The sequence below is a fragment of the Patella vulgata genome, chromosome 4 (assembly GCF_932274485.2).
Source record: "Patella vulgata chromosome 4, xgPatVulg1.2, whole genome shotgun sequence".
Lineage (NCBI taxonomy): Eukaryota > Metazoa > Mollusca > Gastropoda > Patellidae > Patella > Patella vulgata.
In genome coordinates, this window is record NC_065882.2 from 46594572 (window position 1) to 46622441 (window position 27870).

At 34.1% G+C, this 27870-nt stretch overlaps 1 protein-coding gene across 5 annotated transcripts in view; it reads right to left on the bottom strand.

Moving 5' to 3' along the window:
* Positions 1-19231: 19231 nt before the first annotated feature.
* Positions 19232-27870, bottom strand: part of LOC126817605 (repulsive guidance molecule A) — a 35449-nt gene continuing 26810 nt past the window's right edge. For 3 of the 5 annotated variants that reach the window (XM_050544690.2, XM_050544692.2, XM_050544691.2), the window contains exons 2-4: positions 24416-24567; positions 23691-24175; positions 19232-19954 (exon numbers count right to left, since the gene is read on the bottom strand). In XM_050544690.2, the coding sequence (XP_050400647.1) occupies positions 19259-19954; positions 23691-24175; positions 24416-24567 (1333 nt within the window). In that variant the 3' untranslated portion in view covers positions 19232-19258. Of the gene's footprint in view, positions 19955-23690; positions 24176-24415; positions 24760-25457; positions 25569-27870 lie in introns of those variants that run through there. The other 2 variants (XM_050544688.2, XM_050544689.2) reach the window with 2 other exon arrangements.

The following is a 27870-nucleotide window of genomic DNA, read 5'->3' on the forward strand; positions in this document are numbered from 1 at the left end:
AGATGTATTATGTAAGATTTAGATGAAAAGGTGACAATTTTCACTACAATAGTTTAAAAATAGATCATGAAAAAGGAATATATGGAAAATTTCGGTCAAATTACTTCATTCTTAGCGACGTTATGAATGTTTGATTGTCTCTATTTTCATTGCTACCGTTGTTACGATAATAAACAATGTCTCGATCATCCATTTTTAAATTAAATTATTAAATGCCGATCGTGTTTCAATACGTACTAGGATGTGTGAATAAATGTATGATTCATAATTTATATAACATTTGGCGCCAAATGAAAGATCTGCACTAAGAAGACTTGGCTCTTACATAATGCATCTTTAAATATGAAATAAAATCTCTGTTATTAAATTGATATTTTATAAGGTCGTTGACATATCAATAAAGAAGGGGTTATTCGATTTTGTTTTGTTGACAACATTCATGATTCATTCATTTTATATTTTTCATAATCGATGTTGAAGAGATTAAATATCCATTATCGTATTCTACATAATAGTAAAGTTTATGTATAATTTGAAGTGCCCGAGTAATGAAAGTTTTACGAATCTGCGCCTTTAATATCTTTATATGAAGTGGTGAAAGTGTCTTAAAATTTGGAATATTTCAATATCCAATTCTTCAGAAAGATATATATAAGTGTTGTTTAAACTTTCATCAGCCAATAAAACCAACACGCTTCTTGTTTGTTTTTCGTTTGATGTGACATTTAAATTGAGTATTCAATCAAGCGACTGGTTAGTCTCGCCTTTCTGTATGAGTCTACGTTAATCAAATAAAAGTGTATTAGAAACGGCTGTGTATTTTTAAAGAGATAAAGGGTTGTTGGGGTTTTTTTGTGTTTTTTTTTTTGTTTTTTTTTTTTTTGGGGGGGGGGGGATATACATATAGATATCACCTTATATCACAACTCGTACCAGTGTTTACAATGCTCGACTCTCAGGTTACCTTGGTGACACGTGCTCTTTGATTATTTGATTGAACATAAGTAAACAATAAGTAACATAGATAAGTAAACATTTGTTGCCATATTTTACACCTAGGGCCACTCTAGTTGTCTTGCCTGACCTTATTTCTTTTAAGGTTTTTAATGTAGGTGTTTTTACCGAGATATAAAGTGTTTGTGTAGACATATTGAGAAATATGATAGTGATTTTATATGTATGTATATATGTATCTATTTTAATTAAGTCCATAGAAATTCAAAACCACGGTGATCCTGAAATGAAGAATAACTAAGTTTAAGCCAACAAATGCTGGAATTCACAGCAAATAATTTCACAAGAGTGGCTATAGCCATGTAAGCCGAGATGGCTAATATCTAGTTTATACAAATGTTTGTCAGACCTGATTTTAATTATTAACAAGAATTCTTCATAAAGAGATTTCTTGGGTTTGAAAAAGAAAACTGATATCCACAAAAAGGCTACAGTTGTTATATTTACCATATGGGTAAAGGGTCTACGTAGGTCGCCTCGAGCAACCATTTTTCTCATGTCGAATAAAATTGACAATCTCTTAATGTCTATATGGACAGAACCACGTGTTTATGATCTAGCGCATATGTTATTTACAAATATATTACCACAATTAACACTACTATAACAGAGTTTCACCAGAACATATCTAGTTTTAGCTGATACTAATATTATGTATATCCAAAAAAAACATTAAAGACTCTACGTTTGCGTCTGTACCTGCTTTTATTTTACGTTTTCGATTTAAAATACAGTGTTTAGTTACTACATGACAAATGACACGATTTCAAGTTGCTTATCATTAATCAACAACATATTCCAAACACCTGTTCAATGGGTTTGTTTGTTTGTTTACTAAATCACTATGATAGAGAACGCTCATTTTATTTGAGTGTCCTGCTTTCAAAATTAACACTAAAAAGACAATCAGATTACTGTCTGTATAAAAGTACCGTGTACATATGTATTTAGTTAATGTTTTAGTTAAGCCTAAAAAGTATTAGTGAGAAGTATGGTACGATTACGCTTATGATTTCCGACAACCTGGTTAAAACACAGATCCTATTTCGTTTCGTTTTTATAGTTCAAAATTTCGTTTTATTTGTCTTTACTACACTTGGATCTGGAAGAGTTGTTATTTAACTCGTTTTCTGAATGGTGTCATAGGCCAATGAAACGGTCTGTTACGGCGAGCTTTAGGTGTGTTGTGCACGGAACTGTGGGTAATCCACTAGTAGCATCAATGCTGATTGGTTAATCAAATGTCTGACGTCATAGGACCCTATATAAGTCGGTCTTTTGACCCCTGACGTGACCTATCGCTATAACTTGTCAGATCTTCATGTAGTGTAGGCCATCGAAAGTATACAAAAACGAAACGAAATAAAGATCTGTATTTTAATCAGATTGGATTTCCGACTTCCGATAAGTGGGATTATTTTATGTGGAAGATTTACTTGTCCCCTTCGTCATTATGTTTTTTTTTGGGTTTTTTTGGGTTGTTTTTTTTTGTTTCCGAACTGTAAATTTGGATCATTCATATCAAATGGCTTCCTGGCCACGTCACTACATGTTCCAATACTTCACAAATCAGATAAAGATTTAGCATCAATTTTTAAAAAAAATACTATGGTCCACAACACCATTTATTATATGAAACAAAGATTGGTGGAGATTTTATGAAAATCTGTAGGGGATGTACGATCAGATGTTTAAATTGGAAAAAGATACGAAACAAGCTTATAATAGAAATTAATGGATTAATTCTAGACAGATTTCATGTTTATTCCGCTTTTTAATTTTCTTCCAGACTTGATACAATCCTCTAGGGGTTTGTTATTTACATTTTTAACTTTAGATGATCGAATTGTTGAGTTCTTCCGAGAAAATGGATAAAAGTATTTTCAGATATAAAGCGATAAACATGAATATATATATGTGTGTATATTAAATCGTGTTTTTCAGAATACATAATACATATTGGAAGCTATGGTTACTTTACAAATCTTCTTGACGTTTCTTTATAGAATACTAAACTGTTGTTTATTCATACTATACACTGAAAGACCGACGTTTCGGCCACAGAGATTAAATATATTGTTTCAATGGTATACAGTAATTGAACTGGAAATACACAGGTCTCAATCCATTGGAATACAATTGTTTATTACTGAGCGACAGTAATTGTTTTCCATAGAGATGAGTCCGGTTTATAGAGCACCAAGTCTCAAATATTGTGCTAATAGGAACAGTCAACTGGTTAGGATAGAGCAAGGGTCAAAAACCCATGCCGTACTTATAGAGGATACTTATAGATTACTTATAGATTTGTATCATATTTATACTAATTTATGTGATACTTATAGATTTATATCATACTTATAGATTTATATCATACATATACATTATCTTACTATTTATATCTTACTTATAGATTTATATCATACATATATCATACGTGTATATTGATATCATACATGTACTTATAGATTGAGATCATGCCTATATAATTATAAAACACTGATAGGTTGATATCATACTTATAGATTGATATCATACTTATAGATTTATTCATACTTCTTATAGATTTATATCATACTTATATGATATATTTATATGTTACTTACAGATTGATATCTTACTGACATATTGATATCTTACTGACATATTGATATCTTACTTATAGATTTATAGCATACTTATATCATAAGTGGGAGGTTGGATGGCCTAATGGTTAGCACGTGCGCGCTGTATCATAAGGTCTGTCATTGAGTCAACAAGCTTGGTTTCGATTCCCCGGTTGTACGTGACAAGGAGTAGGGTCGCCTGTCCAACCTCGTGGGGTTTTCTCCGGGTCCTCCGGTTTCCCCCCCACTGCTAAAGACCCCTACGCGCAAGCGAATTATTGAAATGAAATTGATCCATGTGTTAGTTCCGAAATGACCTAGTTTGTGTCGAGATGACGTTAAACTCCATTTCTCTCTCTATATATTATCATAAGTATATATTGATATCATACTTATAGATTGATATCTTACGTATCGACTGATATCGTACTTCTTATAGATTTTTTTACCATACTTATATAATATATTTAAATTCTGTATATCAGTATTCTTTCCTTTCGAGATTCCCATCGATGCATACGTACTTACATATTGATATTTTACTTATAGATTTATATCATACTTATATCATACTTATATAATATATATAAATCCTGTATATTGGTATTTCCATCGATGCATACGAAGTATTGCTTTTGGTATAAGAACAGTTTTTTTGTAAAACTTGGTATTCATTAGCGCCCAATTCCTATTATTGTGACATCTGATCTGGGTTTAGTCAAACAATGTTACTTTAATCTGTTAAATCGGCTGCTCAAAGACGATGGTCAATCGGTTATTTCATTGACTTGACACATATTTGTTTAAGTGAATTGTTCGACTTTTTTATATGCTTGGTCCATTCGTGATCCGCGTGTTAAAGTAAATCCAAGATAGAAACGCTCATTATCGACATTGTTGCTGCAAGTTACAAAGCAACACTGTTAAACTGAGAATTGAATAACAAGTTCTTTCATATTTACATCTCATTACTCGACATGAATCAACCACTGAAATCAAAGAAAATTGATGTAATTTGTATATAAAAAGCACAGAGGTAAATATCAATACTACTTTGATATAGTAAATTTGTATTTGTACATTAGGCTTGTCCAAACGGTAGTCGTCAGCAGTCAATATTTGACATCGTGTGCTGTGTGTATGATGGGCTGGACAGCGACAGGCACGGACACTGGTCATACGAGAACGTTAAACCTCTACAGTCGGTCCCCTTCATCAATATTGACTTACATGTACAGAACGAGCTGGCAAAACGTTTTATCAAGCAATCCTACATTTACAACCAGTGTTAGACGATATGTTGGTTTGAGTGTGGACTTTACTCCGTTTACTTCACATCAAGTGAGTAGCCAATAATGGGACATACTATATATCAGGTTTTTATGAGAGTTTAATTCATTTTTTCAAGGACGGGTCCATCTTTCTTCAAGAAACCGTACTAACAAATACTAGTCACCTACTAAATACTATTATCTCTACAGGATTTCCCCATTTTCATAATGAAAATCATACGATATACTATATGATTTATAGTATATCACTGTGTACGTATGGCACATCCGCCCCATTAAACTGAACCCATTTAACTTGTGTTGAAATTATTAGCATTTGGATGATGATTTTGGAAAGTTTATAAAATATCCTTTCCAAATATTTCTTCCAGCATTGGTAATCTGAAAAATATTGTACATGGATAATCTGAAGTTTTAAAGTTAGCATAAACAACAATTTAGGCAACTTTATGAAGTCAACGGTGCTGTTTTCGTGAACATACCTCAACTGAAGCAAATGGTTCCTTTCTCATTCGTGCCGTCCATTTAACGTGATCCGATTTATAATTCTGCTGTTTGATACTTGGGCCCATCATTACCTTGCAAAAGAAATGGCATTCTGTTTCATTCCAACAAGTTAAATACTGCTGTTTAATTTCCATATTCAGCTAAAACAAAGACCCCATAGCGTCCATTTAAATTCATTTCTAAAATACCTTTATTTTAGAAATGGATTAATTATATGAACTAAAAGAAACTTCTTCTTCTACTAATTCTAAAAAAAAATATCTTTTTTTAAAAAAAAAAAAGTAATCCTGCAGAAAAATTGGCGGCCATGATGTTTACATGACGTCTGGTCTTCATTTGGGTTTTTACCGTATAAAACGTAAAGCTGGTTAACCGAAATAAAGACACGCACACGTGTTGTTGATGGTTAGCTTGGACATGGAGAATGGGTTTTGTATGTTGAGCTGACCTACAACAATCCTTAAAAACCAATGAATAATAACCAGCTTGTACTCTCAATGAATATAATGTTTTACTCAAGTGGCAGTATTGGCTAATAAGTTCTTTTGATGTTGTGTGAGGTTGTCCCAACAAAAAAGACGTTTTTTTTTTAAAATGAACACTCCTCTAATGGATTTTGGTTATTAAAGCCGTTCGACTATTCTGTTTCCTGGACATAATTAGAAATCTGAAAAGTGGCGTTAAAATGCTTTTTCATGGTCTGCTCGACGTATAAATTGTATTGACTAGAACTTTAATTTTATCACGAAATGTATATTTGAAAGCAGTTCTCTATTAATAAAATTCTTTAGATGTTTTAAAAGAATTATGAAAAGTATTGCATCACTCGGTTGTAAAAGAAAGTGTTTCCAGATTTTGCTAATGCTCCAATAATCAGTCATTATCTAAACTTTAACGATTTTAACTATTTTATTCTTTTAGTAAATATTGTCTAAAGACGAAAATAGAAAACGAAATATTTTGCATGTTTTATGATTTTCTGGTCACCACCAGCAGTTTTGACATAAGAATTCAAAGCTAGAACTATTTCCACCAGAACAGCCCACCAAGGCAACAAAATACAGACATAGCTGATTATCTATCCTACCTAGTTGACCATTATGAAAAATCCCATGGATGAAGTAACAGTTTCAAGTTTCTAATAACCCTGCTGGTGATCCTTCGCACCAGTATAATCTTCTACGCCGTTTGCTTCTGAAATAAAGACCCAAACCGCTTCAGTCAGCGCTAAGTGGTGACCGGTTTTGTGTACGAGGTAGAGTATGTACCGCTTTCTAGACAACCTGATATAACTTCTCATTAGGGTGTTCACATAGCTCACAAATTGTGCACAGGAGAATGGAAGTTGTATCTTTCGCTCCGGAATGAATTAAATGGGTGGCCTTACCATTAAATTTTACTATGCAGAGCGCGGTTGTTTATAATTTTATAAACGTGAAATGCTACAGTCAGAAAATTAATGTCTTGGTCGATTTCATTTCAGTGGCAATTCTGACATTAACATTGCAACTGTAATGCCCTTGAATTAATGGCGGTGCAATTTATGGTACGCCTACAACCAGATAATTACTGATACGGTACAATAAGATGTCACTTGAACCCTGAAACATTGTAATATTTTAATCATAATGTTAAAAGGATTAAACACAGTTGTAATTTAATGTGATAACAAGCATTTCTACATGACACTATGATGTCCAAACATAGATGTCTTGTCCAGAAGATGTTCTTACCCACTTCAGAACTAGAAATACGTCCAAAATTTACCGATGCCCATTTTTCTCTGTCGTTGACATATCGGGATATATAACGATATATAAGGGGAACCTAGCAACAACTAGAAACTTTCACGACACCCGTCTAGCTTGTAAACATGTAGCCTTTTGTTGGGTAACAATAAAGTCATCAGTAGATTGTATCGGTACTGCGTCTGACATAACTGGAGTCTGAAGTGACGCCATAGTGGCAACCTTATACAGCCATCATATTGTCTATGGTTATCCAGTCGAATATTGGACTAATATACCGCATGCAACGCCGGCCTGTCTGTTTGTTTTCATATATTATTTTTTCCTTTCTTTCTTTTACTTATACCCATCTATTCTAATGAAACACGTAGAGGCAGACTTAGGTTGCCAATCGCTGTGTAAAGATTTTGAGACGGGACCACGGGTAATGATAAAGTAAGAAACGTAACACGCATGTTTGTTAGAGATTAGTTTTCAAAGGTAACGGGTGTTTTTCTACAGACCTATGACCGAGTGAGACGTGCCTACTTACTATTGGCACTGTTGTGTCAGAGCTGAGGGCCATTGAAAATGTCCAACATAAGACACGTTCTCTTTGTGACCAACCACTACACACCGCTGGTCTCCGAGATGAAATGTTTGAAGAGAGTATTGTTCCTACTTTTTATCGGGGTCGTTGTATTCAAATTGGGCTCCCAGTTCAAAAAATGTAATTACACTTCATTTCCACACGAAGGTGAGGCCCCGTAAGATGCATGCTCCACTGCTGAGAGGAGACAAAGGGGTCTTACCGCTTGGTCGACTAGTTAAAATAAATTCCCTCTTCAACCTTTGCTGTAGTACCTGCCTTACAATCGCCAACAATTACTCGACTCGCATTCTTTGTGATGCCGCTTCACTGAACATAATAGCTGATTGGGAAAAGAATTCCCCGATACTCAACACGAAATGTGGTCTTTAAACCTATGTGTAGGAATTCATGCGCAACAAGGGAGTGAATGAGACCCTGACCAAATCCTCTCTTATGTTCGAGACGGGATAATATTTCGATGTACACGGATTGCCCCCAGCCTTACCAACTTAGAACTGACATGTCGACTGAGGAGATTATTGAAAACAACCTTTCCTGGTTTAAGTTTACATCGGTTCATAAATCCGTGTCGGGGCCCCGACAAACTAATATTTAAGGGTATCTTATAACTTAATGGATACTCTACAAAGCGACCCCATTACCGCCCATTCCCCTTTTAAAAGATACGATAAAGCCACGATTTAAAATGTGTTGTCTGTTGGCAACTCAAGGTTAAAGTTGAGTTGCTTGAATTTATCGTATACTGGTACGAAATACTGACACTGCCAGTGAACTGTATTGTGTGGCATCTCTCGTGTTGTTATCATGATATAGGTTTGTTACTTTACGTTGCCTAATACCCATATGCCTTTCAACCATTGACCCTTGCCATTAGTAAAGAATTATGTATTACTGTAGACCTATTCAGATGCTGTCACATGGTCGGCAATAAATTTTTACGCACATTTTGACCTTTTAAAATGGGGTCAGAGAGTTATCAGAGGTTTACACACACACACACACACACACACATAGACTTCAACTAAATTAAACATTATAATATACAATGTACATGTGCAGTACAGTTCGGTATACCGTTTCAATTCATAACGGTATAAGACTCCTCCAAAGATCGAAATCAATAAAAACATGTCTTCGATACGAAAAAGAAATGATTAGTTTGGTATTTTAAATTTAAAGAAATGAACAGTTTAATATCTGAATAGTTTAATGTATTATTAAAATAATGAATAGTTTAATGTATTATTAAAATAATGAATAGTTTAGTATCTTAATAAAATAATGAGGCAGAAAATGTGGGTCTTGCATGTCTAGAACACCTGATGCCGATTTCCACAATGGGGACATATTTTGTAATAGTGTGACGCTTCCGAATTGAGAGACTCGTCCATTCTATTTTACATTTTGTTTGCCGAAAGCGTTGTTTTTAGGGTTCCTATTTTAACACATCATTATACACTTTAATGACGTGCAATTAACAACGCTTCTTCTTTTCGCTTCGACGGTAATTACATCACAGACAAAGTGCCAACGCGATATAGTCACTTTAAATAGTTGTAGATTTTCATCTTTTAAGCATAGCTGACAGTCAATTCGTTGTTTGAAGTGCAGTATATAACTTAATCTATTGTTTTGACCTTAATCCTACCAACGTTTTAAGATAACACGAACTAATAATGTTTTGGGCCTTTTTAAGTTTTTAATAACTTAAAAGGATATTTTATATGCAGGCTTTAGAAAACAGGTGGCGAGAACGTTTTAGTTTGCTTTAATCCAATTTACATTTTATTCAATGTGGTATTTTTAGATATTGTAGTATTTCGTTGGTCTATATAAAAGTTTTTGATAAAAGAACTACATTATTTGTCGATTACTAGCACTTTCGCGTATAATAGCAGTGGTAAGTGGTTGTTCTAATGTATAGTATCATACATATTATGCTAGGGTCGTCAATAACGAATTGTGTAGGCTTGGGAGAATATATTCACTATACGAGATTAATACGAAAATATATTATCGAGATTGAGATAATCCGTAATAGGGCGATTAACGTTATTTTACTGGCAATCTGTCCGGCACAGAAACAATAAAATTTAGGAAAAGTCAATGACGGTATTGTTAATAAAACAATTAGGAGACTAAACGAACCTGGGTTAGCTATCCGTGTTCTGATATACGATCACTCCCAGATACATGTAGTTTTACTGTCGTTTTGCACTAAGCTCAGTTTTCTAGTGTGATTTGTTTCGTTTTGCAAATTGACAAAAGCGAACAAACTCGCGACCTACATGTAAAACTTCACACCTCGTTCGTAATTATACGATGTGTCAAACCTCGAGTAATTTTAACGCCTACAAAAATGCCTGGTGCCAAGAACACAAGATTGCAACATATTTATCCGCGTTTCCAAACTCCTCTCAAGTCAACAATGTGTGAAGTTGTATCAAAGCAGTCCTGTCGTTTGAACAACTGGGGGTAAACTGGTGCTAAAATCCACTTTCTTCTTGATGGGAAGAATTCCTCCTTTTTCAGCATTTTACTATTTATTGTCTTTTCAGTCTATCCTAAATTTCTAAATACGATGTTAAAGAGGCATTATACAACAGTTAAATCTGCCTATTGTAGGTCTTTTTCTGGCTTCAAATGCTATAAGAATTGGTATTTAAACATTTATGCACATGACAAGCCTATGATCAACTCCTTAGCCCATCGGATAGCTTAGATAGTGGGTGGATTAGACCATGTTGGCCATATCTTCGATAGAAGTTAATACGGGCGCTACCCACGAGAAGGACTGAAAATCAAGACATCGTTTATTATTATCGTGGCAAGGGTACTTGACAATCGAGACAATTTATGATTTTTCTTGTCAAAATATCCAATATCCATAAATAACTGTGCTAAGAACAAAGTAATTTGAAATTTTCAATAATTTCATTTTACATTATTTTTTTTGATCTATTATAGGAAGAACTCAAGCATTTATGGGGTTTATTTTTTGTTGGACTTTTTTTTTTGGGGGGGGGGATCTAATGGCTAGATTATTAGATTATGAGACCAGAAATTTTCAAATGACATCGGTTCGCAAGATAAAGTATGTGTTATTGTGGTACACTCTTGTCAGTGGATAGATATTGCCTACCCCACTATTAATACCAAATCTACACAGTCCCACGGGTGGTCTTAATACAGGGATTTCACTGTACAATGGAATCTATTAAATCCAGTAATATCGCACCTGCTAAGAAAGTCAGGAGTTGAGTAGACAGTAATACAGGCATGTTTCTGTAGCTTTTCTTCTGTAAGACAAGACTAACTTCTTTTAGACTAAACTGCTACTGCTGCTGATAGTGATAAAAATATTGCTATACTGTCTGGTAATCTGTTATCTGAACAAGTCCTATAATCAGCTAAGATCCAGACCTACGCAACTTCAGGGTCATAATCAAAATTTAAACTACCCTATGTATTTCGTATGTGTGTTATTGCTTGAATTGATATTCTCCCTGGTCAATTTGACGGTGTGATGTAAAGAACACGTACAAGCATAGGCATGTGGAACTATATGATTTTGGGGGGAAAGAGAAATGTGTGTTGTTGGAGTGTCCCGAATATCCAAAACAGTATCTTTCATAGTTCTTTCGAAGCATATGAATATTGATAATATTAGTGAAATTCTTGGTTCTGTAGATTAGAATATTAGTATTGCAGATGCTTGTTCAACGATTGCTCATTGGAATAGATGTGCAATGGGTATCCGAATTTCTGTGACAGCCTTGCCTGAATTATCGTTCGTCCCTGTCAATTCCCACTGGCTACCTGTGGCCAACGGCACTAAGACCACTGTGTACAAACAATTTCAATCGAATTTCATATTCTTTCTACAGTGCCCTTTACCACTTCTCTTTAGAAGTGTATATATCGCAAACACATTTTAGTTGTACGTTTGCTTCGTATGTAGAAGTCTTATACCTATGCTAGGTGCAACCAGGTGATTTTGGATAATAAGCCTGAAGGATACAATAATCACGACTATACTATCAGAAATTATCAGACCACACATTAAGTATCGACCTTTTTTTTACTAAGAAATGATTTGATAGAACTGGAAATCAGTTATATCTTATACGCACTGATGCCCAGCCCAGTTCCTTTCAACACCTTTTTTCTGTTTCATACAATATATATTTCTCGAGATTTGATCATAAAGAAAAGAATTTTCAGTTACAGGTGGTTGAACTACTGTGAAATAGTAATGAGACATTTTATTATTAGTTGAGAATCGGATTAAGAAAATTAAAACCGACAATCATAGGTATAATATTCAGCACGTAGCCTCCGGCATGACATCTTTAAGAGAGAGAGAGAGAGATCGGGACATTGCAGGTGTGTTATCTTGTATTGTGTTAGAAAATTTTCTGGGTTACATCTCAGCACATATTTGATTAAAATACTTTTATGTCAAGTCGAAGCTAGAAATAGACATGGGTAAAACTATGTTGTTTATTATCCCAATAGTTCAAAATTCACAGATTTTGTTCAGTGGGGATATTTACGTGAGTAAAACAGTACTTCGGATACTGTCGGGGAAAGTTAGGATGTCAAAAGTATTAGAACCATGGATATCATTGGACTACTTTCGTTCAGACTCGATACTATAAACAAGGAAATGGTTGCTGCCAACTCACAGGGTTAGGAAGGGAAAATTGTGTACGATTGATATTTAAAAAGTCTCAGAACCATAAATGTGCCATTCAATTTCATTATCCTCCAATTTCATATTTTGAACCGTCAATTGTCACTTTAACGGTTTTGTAATTTTACTGATAGCGTAATGTTACAACTTATTGCTTGTTCAAACACAAACCTTTATTAATATTGGTATAATAATTTATAGTGTATTCGATATAAAAAAGATAATGAGAATGTTCTACGTCAATAAAAAAAAAAAATCAGGCCCCGGTTTCATAACATTCTCAGACTTAAGAATTTACTCAATAACTTTCAATCACTGTTTATGAGAAATATCTTTGATCCAGAAACACAAAACTTTGCACATAGTTTCTTATTGATGTATTTGATACATTAAAACAGCCAAAGTTTTATAGGGGGCTATATTTTAGTTAAAATAAGGCGAACAATTTTGCGTAAATTCTTAACTTAAGTCTGAGAATGTTTTGTGAACTCGTTATGATGTAAAAGAAAAATAAGAAATTAGAATTGCGATGACACTGTTGTTTTTATGTGCTGTGGTAGTTTTTTAGGGTTGGGATCTGAGGTAGTTTTCTTGCTTTTTGTTTGCATGAGGGAATTGGATATGTTTTGGGGAAACAACGACGCAACATATTTATGGGATTTAGGTTTTCGACAGTTCTGTAATGAATCTAACCCTTTTTAATTCTCAGTACAAGGATCAGAGTGGTACATGTAAATAGAATATCTTGTTTTGAAACTGTCTTAGTTGACCCACTCCTGCTAATCCCAACTCTAAATTCATAATGAAGACAAGTGGTTTGGAGGTTGAAGATTAGGGTTACGAGACGTTCGGTAGCGATTAATAGCCCTAACGTAAATGAATACGTTATAATGAACAACAGAACCTCGTAAAGATAAGCTTCTTTGCCCTGCAGTTAAATAGGTTGCGGTCGTTAGTTGAATATTTACATATTTACTTGAAGCTTAAGACCAGACGTTTACCTTAAGATAAATGGTACGTACTATTTAAATCAGAAGCTTTCTTTGTGACGTTGTGTTATTTTGATATTTACATAGTGGTGACCATGCGGCTCAAGGTATCTTTGTCGGTTCGGTTGGCTACGGACTATTCTTTTCTTTAGTTTTACACAAACATACCTTAAGTACTAATACAAAGTAAAGAATTGGGGAACAATTTCCCATTTCATTAAACTGGAGAAGTTTAAATAACACCGGTTAAATTGAGAGACTTATATTCGTAGTTTATAAAATAGGGAATTTGAAATATCCCCGGTTTCACTCTACTAATCAAGGTTATACAAATAAATCTAATTGATACCTCATGCATAGTTATGATAATATAATAGAGTTTGTTATTTTCAAAAAAAAAAGTTTAAACTTCGTTGCTAAACGTTAATATATTATTTACTGATGTTATGCTGCTTGCAAAGAGATAGTTCAGATATACCAGAAAAGAAATGTAATTAGGCCAAGTTGACCCCTAGCTTGACCTCTGTCAAGTAGAAAAACAATAAACAAATAGTTCTTGGTATTACTACACTCGGTGTCAAGAAAAATTGCATAACAGAATGAAAAGTGTTTGTTGTAATTTCTTATTAAATTACAAGTTTGATCACTTCAGAGGGATGGTAGGTATAGCGTCTTAAGAATTGTTATACCCCAAGCAATTTGTTTTATTTTGTCATGTGTAGATTTCATCGATTTTATATACATGTCTGATTAGATTTTAATCTCCAACATTACAAGTAATACAACAGGAATTTTCATTTAAAGGGACACCAAGCTAAATGGTTCAGAAATATCTCAAAAGTAAAACAAGTGGGTCTGTTATCTAAGCACATCTATGTACGAAAACTAAAGGATATACTAACATGACTGTATAAGAAAGCCTAAATATTTATCTGTTTCGGTACGAATACTATATGTATCCTGAATTATTATCCTTTTAATAAATATTGTCGGTCTAAAATAGTCTGCACAATTTAAAGTCATATCTTCATTTGACAATCAAACACTGTAGTGTTAAAGTAATAATAGCACGTTTAAATTTTCAACTGCTACCTACTTTAAAGTCATCTTCATTTAAACTATGAAACACTGCAGTGTTGAAGCAATAACACTTTTAAATGTTCAGTTATCAGTTTTAGGCTACTATTTACAAGACCATGAACAAGTTGATAGAAATTTTCCACCGATATATAAATCATGTCCAATTTGATGACTGGTGTTCGGCCCTTTTCGTGCCCTCTTCAGTTTACGTGGTGTGTATAAATAAAGACAGGAGTGAAACTAATTATAAGAAACGGTTTCTTTCTCAACGGGTCTATGGGTTAATTCAACAGTATGAACAGAAATCTAGTAATTTTATAAATTTACCATGCCGGCTTCACTTTAAAAAGTACAAAGGAGGTTTACTACTTCCCAGAATTCAGTGTTTTCTTGTACTACTGTATCAATGACGTAGTTAAAATAAACAACTTGTTTTGTCTTAATTGTCTACAAAATCAAATTTATTGGCTCATAACGTTGATAAAGGGGGATTAAATATATTTTATGACGAACATTATTTGTATGGGAGCATGTGTTGTTTTTTTAATTATGGAATCAAATTTTTTCATAATTTGGAGATAAAACAAGCTTTGGTCCCTTTCTTTAACGTTAGGAAATCCTTGGTAGTTTACTAACTTGTGAACAACAATGCCAAAACGTGTTAATAGCACTGTGAAAATGTCACCTAGAAAAGTCTCCATCAGTAATTAGTGTAACAAACGCCATAGCTACACAGGTTGGTCATTAGTAAAACTCATTAGTAATTAACAATTGTGTTAACCAGATATTACTATTGCCATTGATGAACAATGTCAACTAATTTATAATGGACTTAAATAGTCACCTCACGACATCACATCGTTTCAAATCTACTAAACTAATCTTTTTATTGATTGACTTTCACAGCTTAAAAAGTCATCATTTGTATTGTAAACCTTACTAGGCCCTCTGGTCATTTGGACAGTGCCAAATGTATTGTTGTTTAGTGAAAGGATTGGGCGTCAATTTAGTTAAACGATTCTTAATATAATCCCTACCTTTTGGCACAAGGGTCAAATAAGTATTATCGTATGTTAGTCGTCGGTAAAACTTTGTAAAAGGTTAGCTTTCATCCAAATATAAAGTCTATTGCCCCTAAGTGTTTTGCTTAAATTTTTAAGATCATTTTTTTAAGATTTATACTAAGTGTCATTAACTTTAACTTCAATAAGACTCCTTTTTTATTTTATCTGAAATTTTATCAAACTCAACTATATCTACTTTTTCTGCTTTTAACAAAACCAATTAATGAAAGTTAATGGTCCATTTTGAAACGAAAATAGAACATTTTGTCAATAACCACATATTCATGTCAAGTCTACATGACTACATGTAAGTAACTTCATGAATATACAAATTATCATAGCAGTTTCACACTGAATTGAAGTTTGGAAGAGACAGCCGTGACACATACCAATGGTTGATTAGAAAAGACATTTATTATAGCTTTCATCTTTTCTTGTGTGTTACAGACACGTTCTTTACTTAGCGGTATTTGAAAAGGCAAAATCCTAACTATACGTTTACTAGTAAGCGAACAGTTCTAGGTCAAGCCTAGGCTAATTTTAGTTGGTCAAATTATGGAGAAAATTCAAGTTTGCTATCCATCAATATGACAAGAAAGATTTAATATTGCTCAGTTCATCATGTTTTCATTTTAACCAACTTATAACAGGTGTTAAATAAGAAGCGCAATTGTTGTTCCATATCTTTTACGAGATCAAATCTTTATTGGGCAATGAATGATTGAATTTGACATTCAACCCCGAATCCACAAACGACGTATTTACTTGAAATTTTCAGTTAATTTATGTAAAGATATAGTCTGTAATGTAATCATCTTTATATATTACATGTATGTTCTATGGTAACTGAATTACCATGCATTATAATATATAAAATACTGGCCACCGCTTCACTCACTCAACGTGTTTACCAAAAAGTGACATGTCTTAACTGGGGCTATAAGTTCATTTACGTTTATTCATGTATGAAGTTTAATGGACCTGCCATGTACGATTTTAGCAAACTAATCCAAGAAAATATTAATGGATTGGCTCGAATGGATACGGTTTCAGAATGGTTATCTTTGTACATAAACTAATGTAATCTTTAAATGGTCAACCCAGTTCGTTGTGATTGATTTGAATAATTTTGGAAATACATGTAATATGCTTCTAATAAAGAAAACTGTATATTTATATTGGACTTTCTACTCGTACTTGACCCCTTTAACCTTTTAATCTCGAAATCCCCATTTTCAGAACCAAATTTTAAATATACAAGTCACATTAATTCACACATCCTAACTTGATCAAAGACTATTCCATTCCAACGATTTCTGACTTTGATGTTTTCAAAAATGGTTTCTTTTTGAAACATACTGCATAAATTTGATATCCAAGTCATATTAATTCAAACATCCTAACTTGATCAAAGACTTTCCATTCCACCAACTTTTTAAATATGATGTTTTTAAAAATGTTTTCTTTTTGGAGTTTTTTGCAACATACTGCATAAATTTGCAAGCACGGGGTTAAAACCTGACCTTTAAATATCAAGTAAAGGATTTTAACAGCCAAAAAATTCATTATTCCCTTCAAACACAACATACTGAACCAAATCATAACAATGTACAAGTATTTTTTAGGTCAGCGCCAACTAACATCTTAAAGAAAATTGGAATTCCTCAAGATTTACTAAATAAATTAGGTGTAAAGTTGTGTTTTTATTTCTCAACTAAAAGTAAAATTACTTGTGTATGTAAGATAATTTAGGTTTAAATTATATTAGGTATGAGGTACAAAAATAAAATTTAAAATTATTACACATTCAGTAATGATTAACTCACATCCATTATATACAGTGTATTTACTAATGAATCTTTTAAATATTTAGTCTGCAGACAAAGGCGTGAAGGGGGAGGGGCAGTGTGATTTCTGTGGGTCTTTTTGCCAATATGCATGTGTACATTTAAGCATTCCTTAAAGTGACGATTGCAACTTAGTTAAAGCCACAAATTATCATATTTCTAAATAAGTTGACATTGTTCATATTCACGATTTACATAATCCTTCCAAAAAAATTGTATTTTCATATTTTCATAAGATATAATTCTAGTACACTGTATATATAACAGTCAGACATGTAATGTAGACATAATGGACAATTTGGAAAAAAGAGAACAGTGATGATTTGAAATCAAGTGTGGCATCTTATCATTGACATCTTATCATCGACATTTTGTTTATACATGTATAAACAATCAAAGAACCCGATGGGCTCAGTAGTGTGCAGCATTATATAACGCAAAATGTTTCACACACAAAAAAATCAGTAAATCTGATACATTTAATTATAATGACCTATTTTTATGCAAACAAAAGTACACGTTCAGCAAAAATTATCACCTATATGTACAGTGACGTATCAGATCATATTTACCCACTGAAATACATAAGAAGTGGTCTATGTAATGATTTTGGTTCTATATGCTTTGATTCTCTGTAGGTAAGGGTCATGGTTTGTCTCTATACAATGTACATGTTATTGTAGTTATAATAATTTGTTTAAGGTGTGTTTCTATACATGTAATGATTATAGTCTGGTTTGATTTTATACAATCTGTACATGTAATGATTATTGTTTGATTGTATACAATGTACATGTAATGTTTATGGTTTGATTTTATACAATGGTTTGATTCTATACAGTCTACATGTCATGATTATAGTTTGTTTATGGTATGTTTCTATATATGTAACGAATTTGTATTTGCTATATTTACTATTATGATTTGTGTTTCACTACATACATTTGTACATGTGCATGTACATGTACTGGCAGTAAATCAACGTAATATTATACATTGATAGTTGGTTTCCAATGGCCAAATTTTTGACGAGACTGTCACATTAAGGTGTGTTTACATGTATTAAAGACTATATTCAACCGACTCCATGTCTGTTTTCTCCATTTCCCATTGACAAATACTTAAATGGATTTGCAATGAAAGAGACAAGTACACAAGGGTTGTTTTCACTTTTTAAACTTTTATATCATGACAGATTGAATTCAGTATAAAATATTTGATGAACTCGATAATTATTAAAGAGTCACCATTATTATTATTAATTATTATTCCAATATATGTATAAAGTATTCTCTATACAGTGAGCAGATTAACATTTACCTAATTTACATAATGATGTCATTGTCTATGTAAATAAGGCAATCTATTACACATTATTTTCTTTTTAATGGGACCATTAAAATTTATATTCCATAGATTAGCATAAATTAAAATAAACGTATACATATTTTGTTCATTGATACTCCATCCTACAACAAAACTAAAATGAAAGAGAATTGAATATCAATAATACTGATTAAAGGCTTAAGAAATATTCATTGATTTTGTGTCTAATAGGGATTATCTTAATCTGCTCACTGTTCAAAGATATAAATAATTCCCCAACCCCCCAAAAATGCAATGATTTCCCACCCAGGGTAACTCTACAAGAGCTACCCCTATTAAAATGAGGTACTTGTGGATAAAACACAGCTACACAAAGTGTAGAAATGTCCATATTAATATAAAGTTGGCACAACACTTTCACACCCTTTCTTTATATACACAGTAAGTGTTGTGACATGCACTTTTTTCTAAAAAAAAAAAAAAATAAGTCTACACAACTAATGCACTTTTCTACAAGATAATACACACAATAACACAGTGAAGGCTAGTATCCATGATAGACCAGTCCTGGGTGGGGCACCATTCCCAAATGTTTTGTCATATTTTCTAAAATCAGTCCTATTAAGCTGGGAGTTAACTATAGAAGGGTCTAATTTTATTATATCTTGTAAAGCACTCAGTGCCGCTAATGTAAAATTTTTATCACCTGTTGTCATAAGATCAAACACACAAGAATCGAAATAAAAGTCCACCACTTTAGCCTCACGGCAAATGCCTTCTGCGTCCGAGCGCGGCATTTGAACTTTAATAGCACTATCTTCTTTTAGATTATCAATTTTTTTATGTCTCGTTGCTAAGTATTCCTGATAATTTATGCGTTCATGTGCTGGACACCCTCGATCACACAAACCCGAATTCGAATCACCCTTTGTGCTGTTAACTATTTCTTCTGGCATTTTAATGGCAAATGTGAAATATCGTCCAATTTGTCTCACAACGATAGTTGTTGCTATATATCTAATGTGAATTTCTACATGTTTTCCTTCTTCGATTTCTAATAATTCCACTGCTTTATGTGGTCCATAATGAGTGTGTCCATCATGAAAAGCGCCTGGTAATGCATCTGTCTGGGCTTGATACATTAAGTAGGGCTCGATAGCACAATCTTGATTTTTCTTTATCACAACGGTTAACTGAAAAGATAAATAAAAGATACATGTAGCTTTACATAAGTAATAGAAAGTGTTTTACATATAAAACATAGTATATGGGTCATATCTACATGTATTAATTATATTTCTCACTACTGGCTCCCCTTAAAGTGGAACTCTTTCTTAATTAAGTTTAATAATAGAGAATACATAAACAAGTTGCTCTGTAAATTATATTATCAATGCCAAGGTCATACATGTAATTAATGTTTCTGCATTTATATAGATATAAATCTATAAGGGTTTTTTGTGGGGGGTTTTCAAATTTTCAATACCCAAAGAAAATTATATTTTCCCATTCATTCATAATATATGCATGATGAAAATCAGGTGTGCAATATAGTACATGTATGCATGAATGAATGAATGAAATGGGGTTTAACGTCCTACTTTTCTTCACTGCATGTATGAATGAATGAATGAAATGGGATTTAACGTCCTACTTTTCTTTGCTGCATGTATGCATGTGTGATTGTTTAACTTTCGAAATCAATGAGAAGTGCTGTCTGGTGTTCTGGAATGGATAGACAATAGAGTGATAGATTCAGAACCGTGAGCTAACTAAATAAAGACTAACAAACCAACAGCGTGGCTGATGTCCCCCGCCTAAATCCCAAAATAAATACATTGTAGATGACACATATAAATTAATCGCACATTTAGTTTTTTCAAAAGTATCGAGCAATCAAACTATACACTAAGTTTCATCACTCTCTATCAGGTAGAATCAAGACTATCTTGTCCCAAAGCATCGACCAATGAAATTGATTAGTTCTGCTTAGCTTCAGCTCGAAATGTTAATAATTGAACTCGGTCAAGACATTCGTCTAACGAGTATCTACATCAAGTTTAAACATTCTACCTCAATTAAAAACAGAGTTGTTATGTTCCAAAGTCTTGATCAATCAAATTGCTTATCGCTCCCTAGCCTAAGCAGAAAATTCTCACCATCGAACTTAGTCAAGGTAATGATATAATGGATCTATATTCGGAGTTTCATCGCTCTCGCTTCATTATAATCAAAGTTATCGTGCCCCAAAGCATCAATCAATCAGATTGCTTATATCTGCTTAGCGTAAGCAGACAATGTTCATTATCGAACTCCATCAAGGCATTCGCCTAATAAACGCCTACACCAAGTAGGAGGAGAGTTACTGTGTTCCAAAGTCTCGACCAATCAAATTGCGTATCGCTCAGCTTACCCTCAGCAGGAAATGTTCATTATCGAACTTGGTCAAGGTATTGATGTAATTAAGCTATACACCAAGTGTTCTCACTCTCACGTAATTAGAACTTAAAGGAGCTAAATCGCTAACATTTGGGACCTAGAAATTGACAAAAGTGGGTCGCAGCGCATATAATAATGTAGTATGAATGTATATAAACTGATTTAAACTGATAATAATGTAGTATGAATGTATATAAACTGATTTAAATTCAATGGTTTCCGTTTTTACTCCAATTTCAAATCAGTTATGTTCGGCGAAATAAGCCAGCAGTCTCAAGCGAGTGAAAATTTCTAGCGTCTGGTTATTCCTGTCTACATACGCCGTTTGATTTGGTGCAATGTGTCTAGCCTCGTCCATCGAGTCTCTTGATACAACTGGGACTGAAGCGCATTATGGTACACGATTCGTGTACCAATGGTAAAATGTTTATTTTGTCTTAAATATTGGATATCAAAAGCCCATCTTTTTCCGGTAAGATCACAACATGAATGTTGATTTAATTTGACAAATAAATCGTGTTTTCAATGTTGAATATTTTTGATGATATTGAGTTAAAGACTTAGCTACTTTAAGTTATCGTGTCCCAAAGCATCAACCAATCAAATTGCTTATCTCTGCTTACTCTAAGCAGAAAATTCCCATCTTTGAACTCCACATTCGCCTAATGGACACCTACGCCAAGTGTGAATATTCTAACTCAATTAGAATGAGAGTTATTGTGTTCCAATGTCTCGGCCAATCAAATTGCTTTCCCCTCTGCCTACCCTCAGCAGAAAATGCTCATTATAGAACTTAGTCAAGATATTGATGTAATGATATTGATATTGATGTTCATCTTCGAACTCCATCAAGGCATTGACCTAATAAACACCTACACCAAGTTTGAACATTCTAGCTTAATTAGAATGTAATGATATTGATATGGATGCTCATCTTCGAACTCCATCAAGGCATTGACCTAATAAACACCAACACCAAGTTTGAACATTCTAGCTCAATTAGAAAGAGGGTTATTGTATCCCCAAAAGTGTGACGGACGGACGGACGGACGGACAGATAGACAGACAGACAAACAGACGAATCCATCTTAATATAAATTAAGAATACTGATAAATAATACGTGAGAACCAACGACAGACGCGGATGCTAGAATGGACAATAATACTGAATTAATATCTGGTGTTTTGTTCTTCTCCAATGCATAGGCCTAAACCCTATATTTTCAAAGTTTAATTAAAAATGATCATTGTTGATTTCATATGTCGATTTGTTTTGTGGGGTAACGATATGTTTTAATATTAGATCAACCCAATGCAATACCTTATTTTTGTACCAAAATCAAAGACGTTCAGTCTCTTTAACATGAAAACAATCTCCCTGATATTGTGCTATCTGCTTATGTTTTTGTTTATTTTTCATTCAAATAGTGTTACTAAATAACTTGGAACGACCACTTTAAATTATGCATATAATATGTGTATGGTAACAAACTGTTACGCCTTATGTTGGTAGGGCCTATATTATATATTAGGTTGTTTACTTTACCCAAGGCATATATACCACTGTAGTATATATATAATAAACTCAATTATTTGAGATATGAGGTGACATTCAGCCATATACTGGTATCAAGTATGACATTACAAACATTTTATTCCCCTGTATTATGAAATTATAAAAATATGTAGTACTTTGTATCAACACCTGTGCAAATATCTGATGTGTACTGCTTGTGTATTCAAGTTTCGGCGTATATTCAACAGGAATAAACAATCCCCTTTCTGTTAATTGTTTCTCTTGTAACAATGTGTACACAGCATCTTTACTAACTTTGAGCGATCAATAAACGATGGGTGCAAAGCCCAACAGATAAACTGTGAAATTACTTGAACATCGTATTCTTCAATTAGAAAATAACATCGGCCTACAGCATGTCATGCTTTATTACTTCAAACTGTTCCTTAATTTCTGTACCATCTACACTGACCTAAATAATTTATCGACACATACTTCTAACAAAAGGTAAAATAAACCGCGTTTGGTAGCTATGAACTCTGTTGGGCATACATTGCTCTACATGACCTAGGTTCACAGATACCACACTTTATCCGCCATTTTGTTTCTATCGCCCCATTTCACCTATGCTGCAAAAATCCTCACGAGTTTTGTCTCACGAAACGTGTATCTTTACACATTCAATAAACTATCAAACCAGTTACCCTACATACCAGCTACATATGTGGGGATATCTAAATATGTATTAGGAAAGTATGAACATGTAAAGGGGGTAAGATTTTGGGTGAGAACAAAAGACGGTGTATTGTTTACACACGCACTTCGGAGGTGTTGGCGGCCATGACACCCTGAGCTTGCCACTGAGAACGACGTGTTGGATTGGAATAATTATATAGGGGAGAAACCAAAGGGGTGTTAACTCTGATAATGGGAGATAATGGTGCTGATTAATGATAATTATTAAATCATATTACCTTGCTTGTGGCTGTGGCGCTACTTTCTCCCGTGACCGGATCATTGGTCACTTGAACTAGTAGAAATTTGTTTTTAACAAGCGGCCAAGCTCCTTGCACTTTACATGTTTGGAAATCTCCATGAAATGTACTCAAATGGGGATCCCCAAATAGTCCACAGTGTTTATACACTTTTTTCCCGTGATAAGAACATACTGATGGGATAGTAGGTACAGAAGTCTTTTCATCTTCAGGACCCAATGTTCGTCCATTTTTTGAGCAATTATTTTGCCCCATTCTATTTTTCACACCCGTTCGAACTGTCAAATAATTTAAATCTCCCTTGCAATCTCGAACCTTTTTCTTAATACAGTTCCAGTATGTTCTGAGAGTTATGCATTCCTTATCGGGCCCCATAACACCGTTTTCAACTGACTGTAATCTTTGGAATTGTTTAGCACATGTGTCGATATCACACCCTAGAATTCTGTCACTCAGCCCTTGTGCTGAAAAATACAAAAAGAAATATTTATTTTTTATTTCAGATTTGTTTACAAAATTAATACAAAAGACTGTCACGCTTATAAAATATATATATTTTCTTTTCTAGTATACGTATAGTATACCAGTTAAGCTAGTCATGGTCCACCATTATCAGGGTATTCTTCGCGCATATGAATGCGCATATGTATTTCTTTACATTTATCGATGTGATTTGAAGTTAAAACGTAAATATATTCACTTACCTGTAGTTAAGGCAATTCCTAACGTTAGTAGAAGGACGAGGGTAAGGACAGGATACACTGTTGGGCTAGGAAAACGGCGTGTCCCCATGCCCTTCCATTCAGTTTGGCTTGGTAGGGCCTTCGCCGCTTCAGCTTGTCGATCACACTGTGCTCTGTGAATAAACAACGTACCATACGCCATCAATCATTGTGCAACCTCCATTTTACAAATTATATTTCAAGAAAATGTCTACATATCGATAATAATATTCCTATATACTGGAAATCACTGATCACAATTATACATAATCCAAGTAAACGTACTGCTTCGAATCCACACTCAAACTGACTGAGAGATGGAGAGCTCAAGAAGCCGTCACTGTGAAAGAGGGTCAATAGGCGGATCTTTATGCCAATCATCAATCCAAGGTGTTAGCCACACCTCTAAGAAAACCACCCACTTCAAGTTTCATCGAATATCAGCTTTTAGCTGTCAAACCTGACCGCAATCAGAGATAAAAGACGCGATCTGATTGGCTAAAACAGGAGAATTATTAACACTTCTGGCCCCAGTTTTTCTTACCGTTTGACACCGTGCTAAAAATAACTAAGCGCATTTGTTATAGAATTATACGAGGTTTATTGGTTCTGGTTATGGCAAGTTTCGTGGATTTGATATCTGCAGATTTCTTATCTAAGTAAAAAGAAGTAATTTGGTATCTAGAATGTTTTTTCTTCGGGTTTATTTTTTGTAAAAACAGAATATTATTTTACAAATTCCGTGTTTAATGATCACTCCTCCGAAAGCGGTTTCAAAGCCGCCAGAAAAAAACACCAAACCCGAGAGAGTTGAGGCGATTCAATTTCGATATTTCTATAACTAAAGACCAAACGTATAAAAAAAACCACATTATTATGCCTAGAATGTGATAAAATCGCAATTCTGCAAATCATTTCAAAGGCGTTAAGCTACTAAGGAATTAGCACCGGTATACAAAGCAGGTAATCTTCAATATAGAAAATAATATCGGTAATCGATTTCTCAAATAGAAATATAACATACCTTTCGATACATATTATATAATTATGTCCATTGAATATTGAATACATTAATCGTTAGTGAGCCGATTATGGGTGGTAAGTTGATTCCAGTGCGATAAACCTATAACTGATAACACCGCTATGTTATAGTTCGTTTTATGCGCTTAGCGCGTTCTTGGGTCAATCAAATTGATTGAAAACTGAAACTGACATAGCAAAGCGTGAAACACACACTAGTCACATGTCAGTTTATAAAGTTTTCGCAGCTATTCTTGAGCGATTCAGTTCAAAAATGACAAAATCGATTAATGACAAAAGACTTACATTAATTAATAACGACACCTTAAAATATAATCCAATCAAGTTCAAAATATATTCAGACCCTTAAATCTCACATCTTAGAAGTATATTATTTATAAGTAAAGTTTTGGTGCAGAAAAGTAGGAAATTAAACCCCATTTCATTCATTCACCGGTAATGCTATACAGGATTTCAGATATCAGTATGCATGATATGGGGTTTAACGCCCTACTTTCTGCAGATATCAGTATGAGGTAAGAACCAACGATATATTTAATTTGGAGAGAGGGGGCATGGGTAGAAATAAATACCCTCATTACATAGTAATTGATTGAGATCTGAAGTAACTCTCGCGATACCACCATACCAACCAATTACCAAAACGACAGTAATAATGAAAGTCAGATATTTGAAATGGTAATGTAATACCACGTAAGTGCTCGCCAAAAGCAAATTAACAGGGAGGGGAATTCATTGAATTTAAGGGTTTCTTCAGTGCTACAGTTCTGAAATGCGTTTTGACTTCCGACTTTTCTGTGCCAACCTGGCAAATGATGACGGGCATACACCATACAATGTGCTATTAAGGAAATTTGGCCTACTATTTTTTTCAAATTCCAACTATCAAGAGATCTTATACCTGCGCACCAATGTACACATCGGACCTCTGTGGTTTGTCCCATACGTTGGTCCTTGTCATTCCCTCCATCCTACACCACTGACAAGGGCAAGCCATGCCAGAAAATTCTGAAGAACTTTCCCGGGGTGATATGCAGCCAACGGATATGTGTGCAATGTAAGGTAGGAGAATGAATTTTGTCGAGTTGCATACCCCGTAACTCTCTTAAACCCTCTTAAGTCACTGACAAGCATTACCAAGTGTTGACGGGGGAGGGGTAACACTCACTCGTCAGTCCGGTGCTAGCATGGTATTTTTACTTGCGGACAACGGTCGTTATACATTATGATTTTCAGCTCACGCTGTATGGAACTACCAAATATAGCGTTAATAAGTGACTGCCATTTCAAACAATCGACCCCTAACACGAACAAGGATTACCCTGAAGCTCCTACTCCTATCTATACTCCCTGATTAAAACTACTGTATGAGCCCCGCCAAATTAGCTGTACACCTGTGTTGAGAAGTTTAAGTTTTGAAACTACGACATGATTGAGCTTGTACGTGAGAAACGGTAATTTAGCACCCTGACACAACTTTGTCACGTTCACCTGCAAAAGGTGACGTATAGGTACCCTCGAAAACTGTCGACTGGAATCTAAACCTATGTCCGGTCCTGCCATATGAGAAAAAATACAGTTCTGTGGAAATATAACGGTTTTAACACGCATGCGTCAGGTAACTGACATTTTGCTAGAGAATGTTGTGAAACTTTGAGTGAAGGAGACTTGAAAATCTCTTCTTGTGCAGAAACGAACCCTGGCTGTAGACATTCTTTAATCTTTCAATTTCGCACGTAAACCCCGTTCAAATACAGTCAAGTTTGGTGATGGTAGAGAAGTTCGTTCAAACAGACACCTGGGCTAACTACGTCACTCGTTCGTTTCCACAATGTAAATATTTCGTGAATTCTTTGCTTCTGGGGGTCTGACTATAAACAGCTGGTTGAAGAAAACAACACACTTTTAACATTATTCATTCACGTTCCATCAAAAGTTTGAGAAAAATAACAATAACACCTAGTTTTATACAAGAATGACCGAACCCTATTACCGTCATGTATCGTATTAGGATTTAACCTGGACTTATGCAATGACTTGCTCTTACACCATTTGTATTCTAATACGTATTTATTGACTTAGACTCGACTCTAATGAATACTTCACGAAGTATAATACCCAAACCAATCTTCAAAGGATTGAATCTAACCTCATTTGGTTTTCACATAAAAAAGAAACAGTTAATTTTCCAAGCATAACATTAAGCAATTTAAACCCCAGGTTCAACTGAATTCGGTGAAAGACTTCTCTTCTTGTAATGACTTATATGGCCAGTATTTCCAGTTCTAAATTACCTCGAACAATAAACTAATAGGTACAAAGCCACATCTAGTCAATGACAAACATCTGATGATAGTAAGTTAATAGATAAGTATGAACAGCTACTTTGTAAGTAC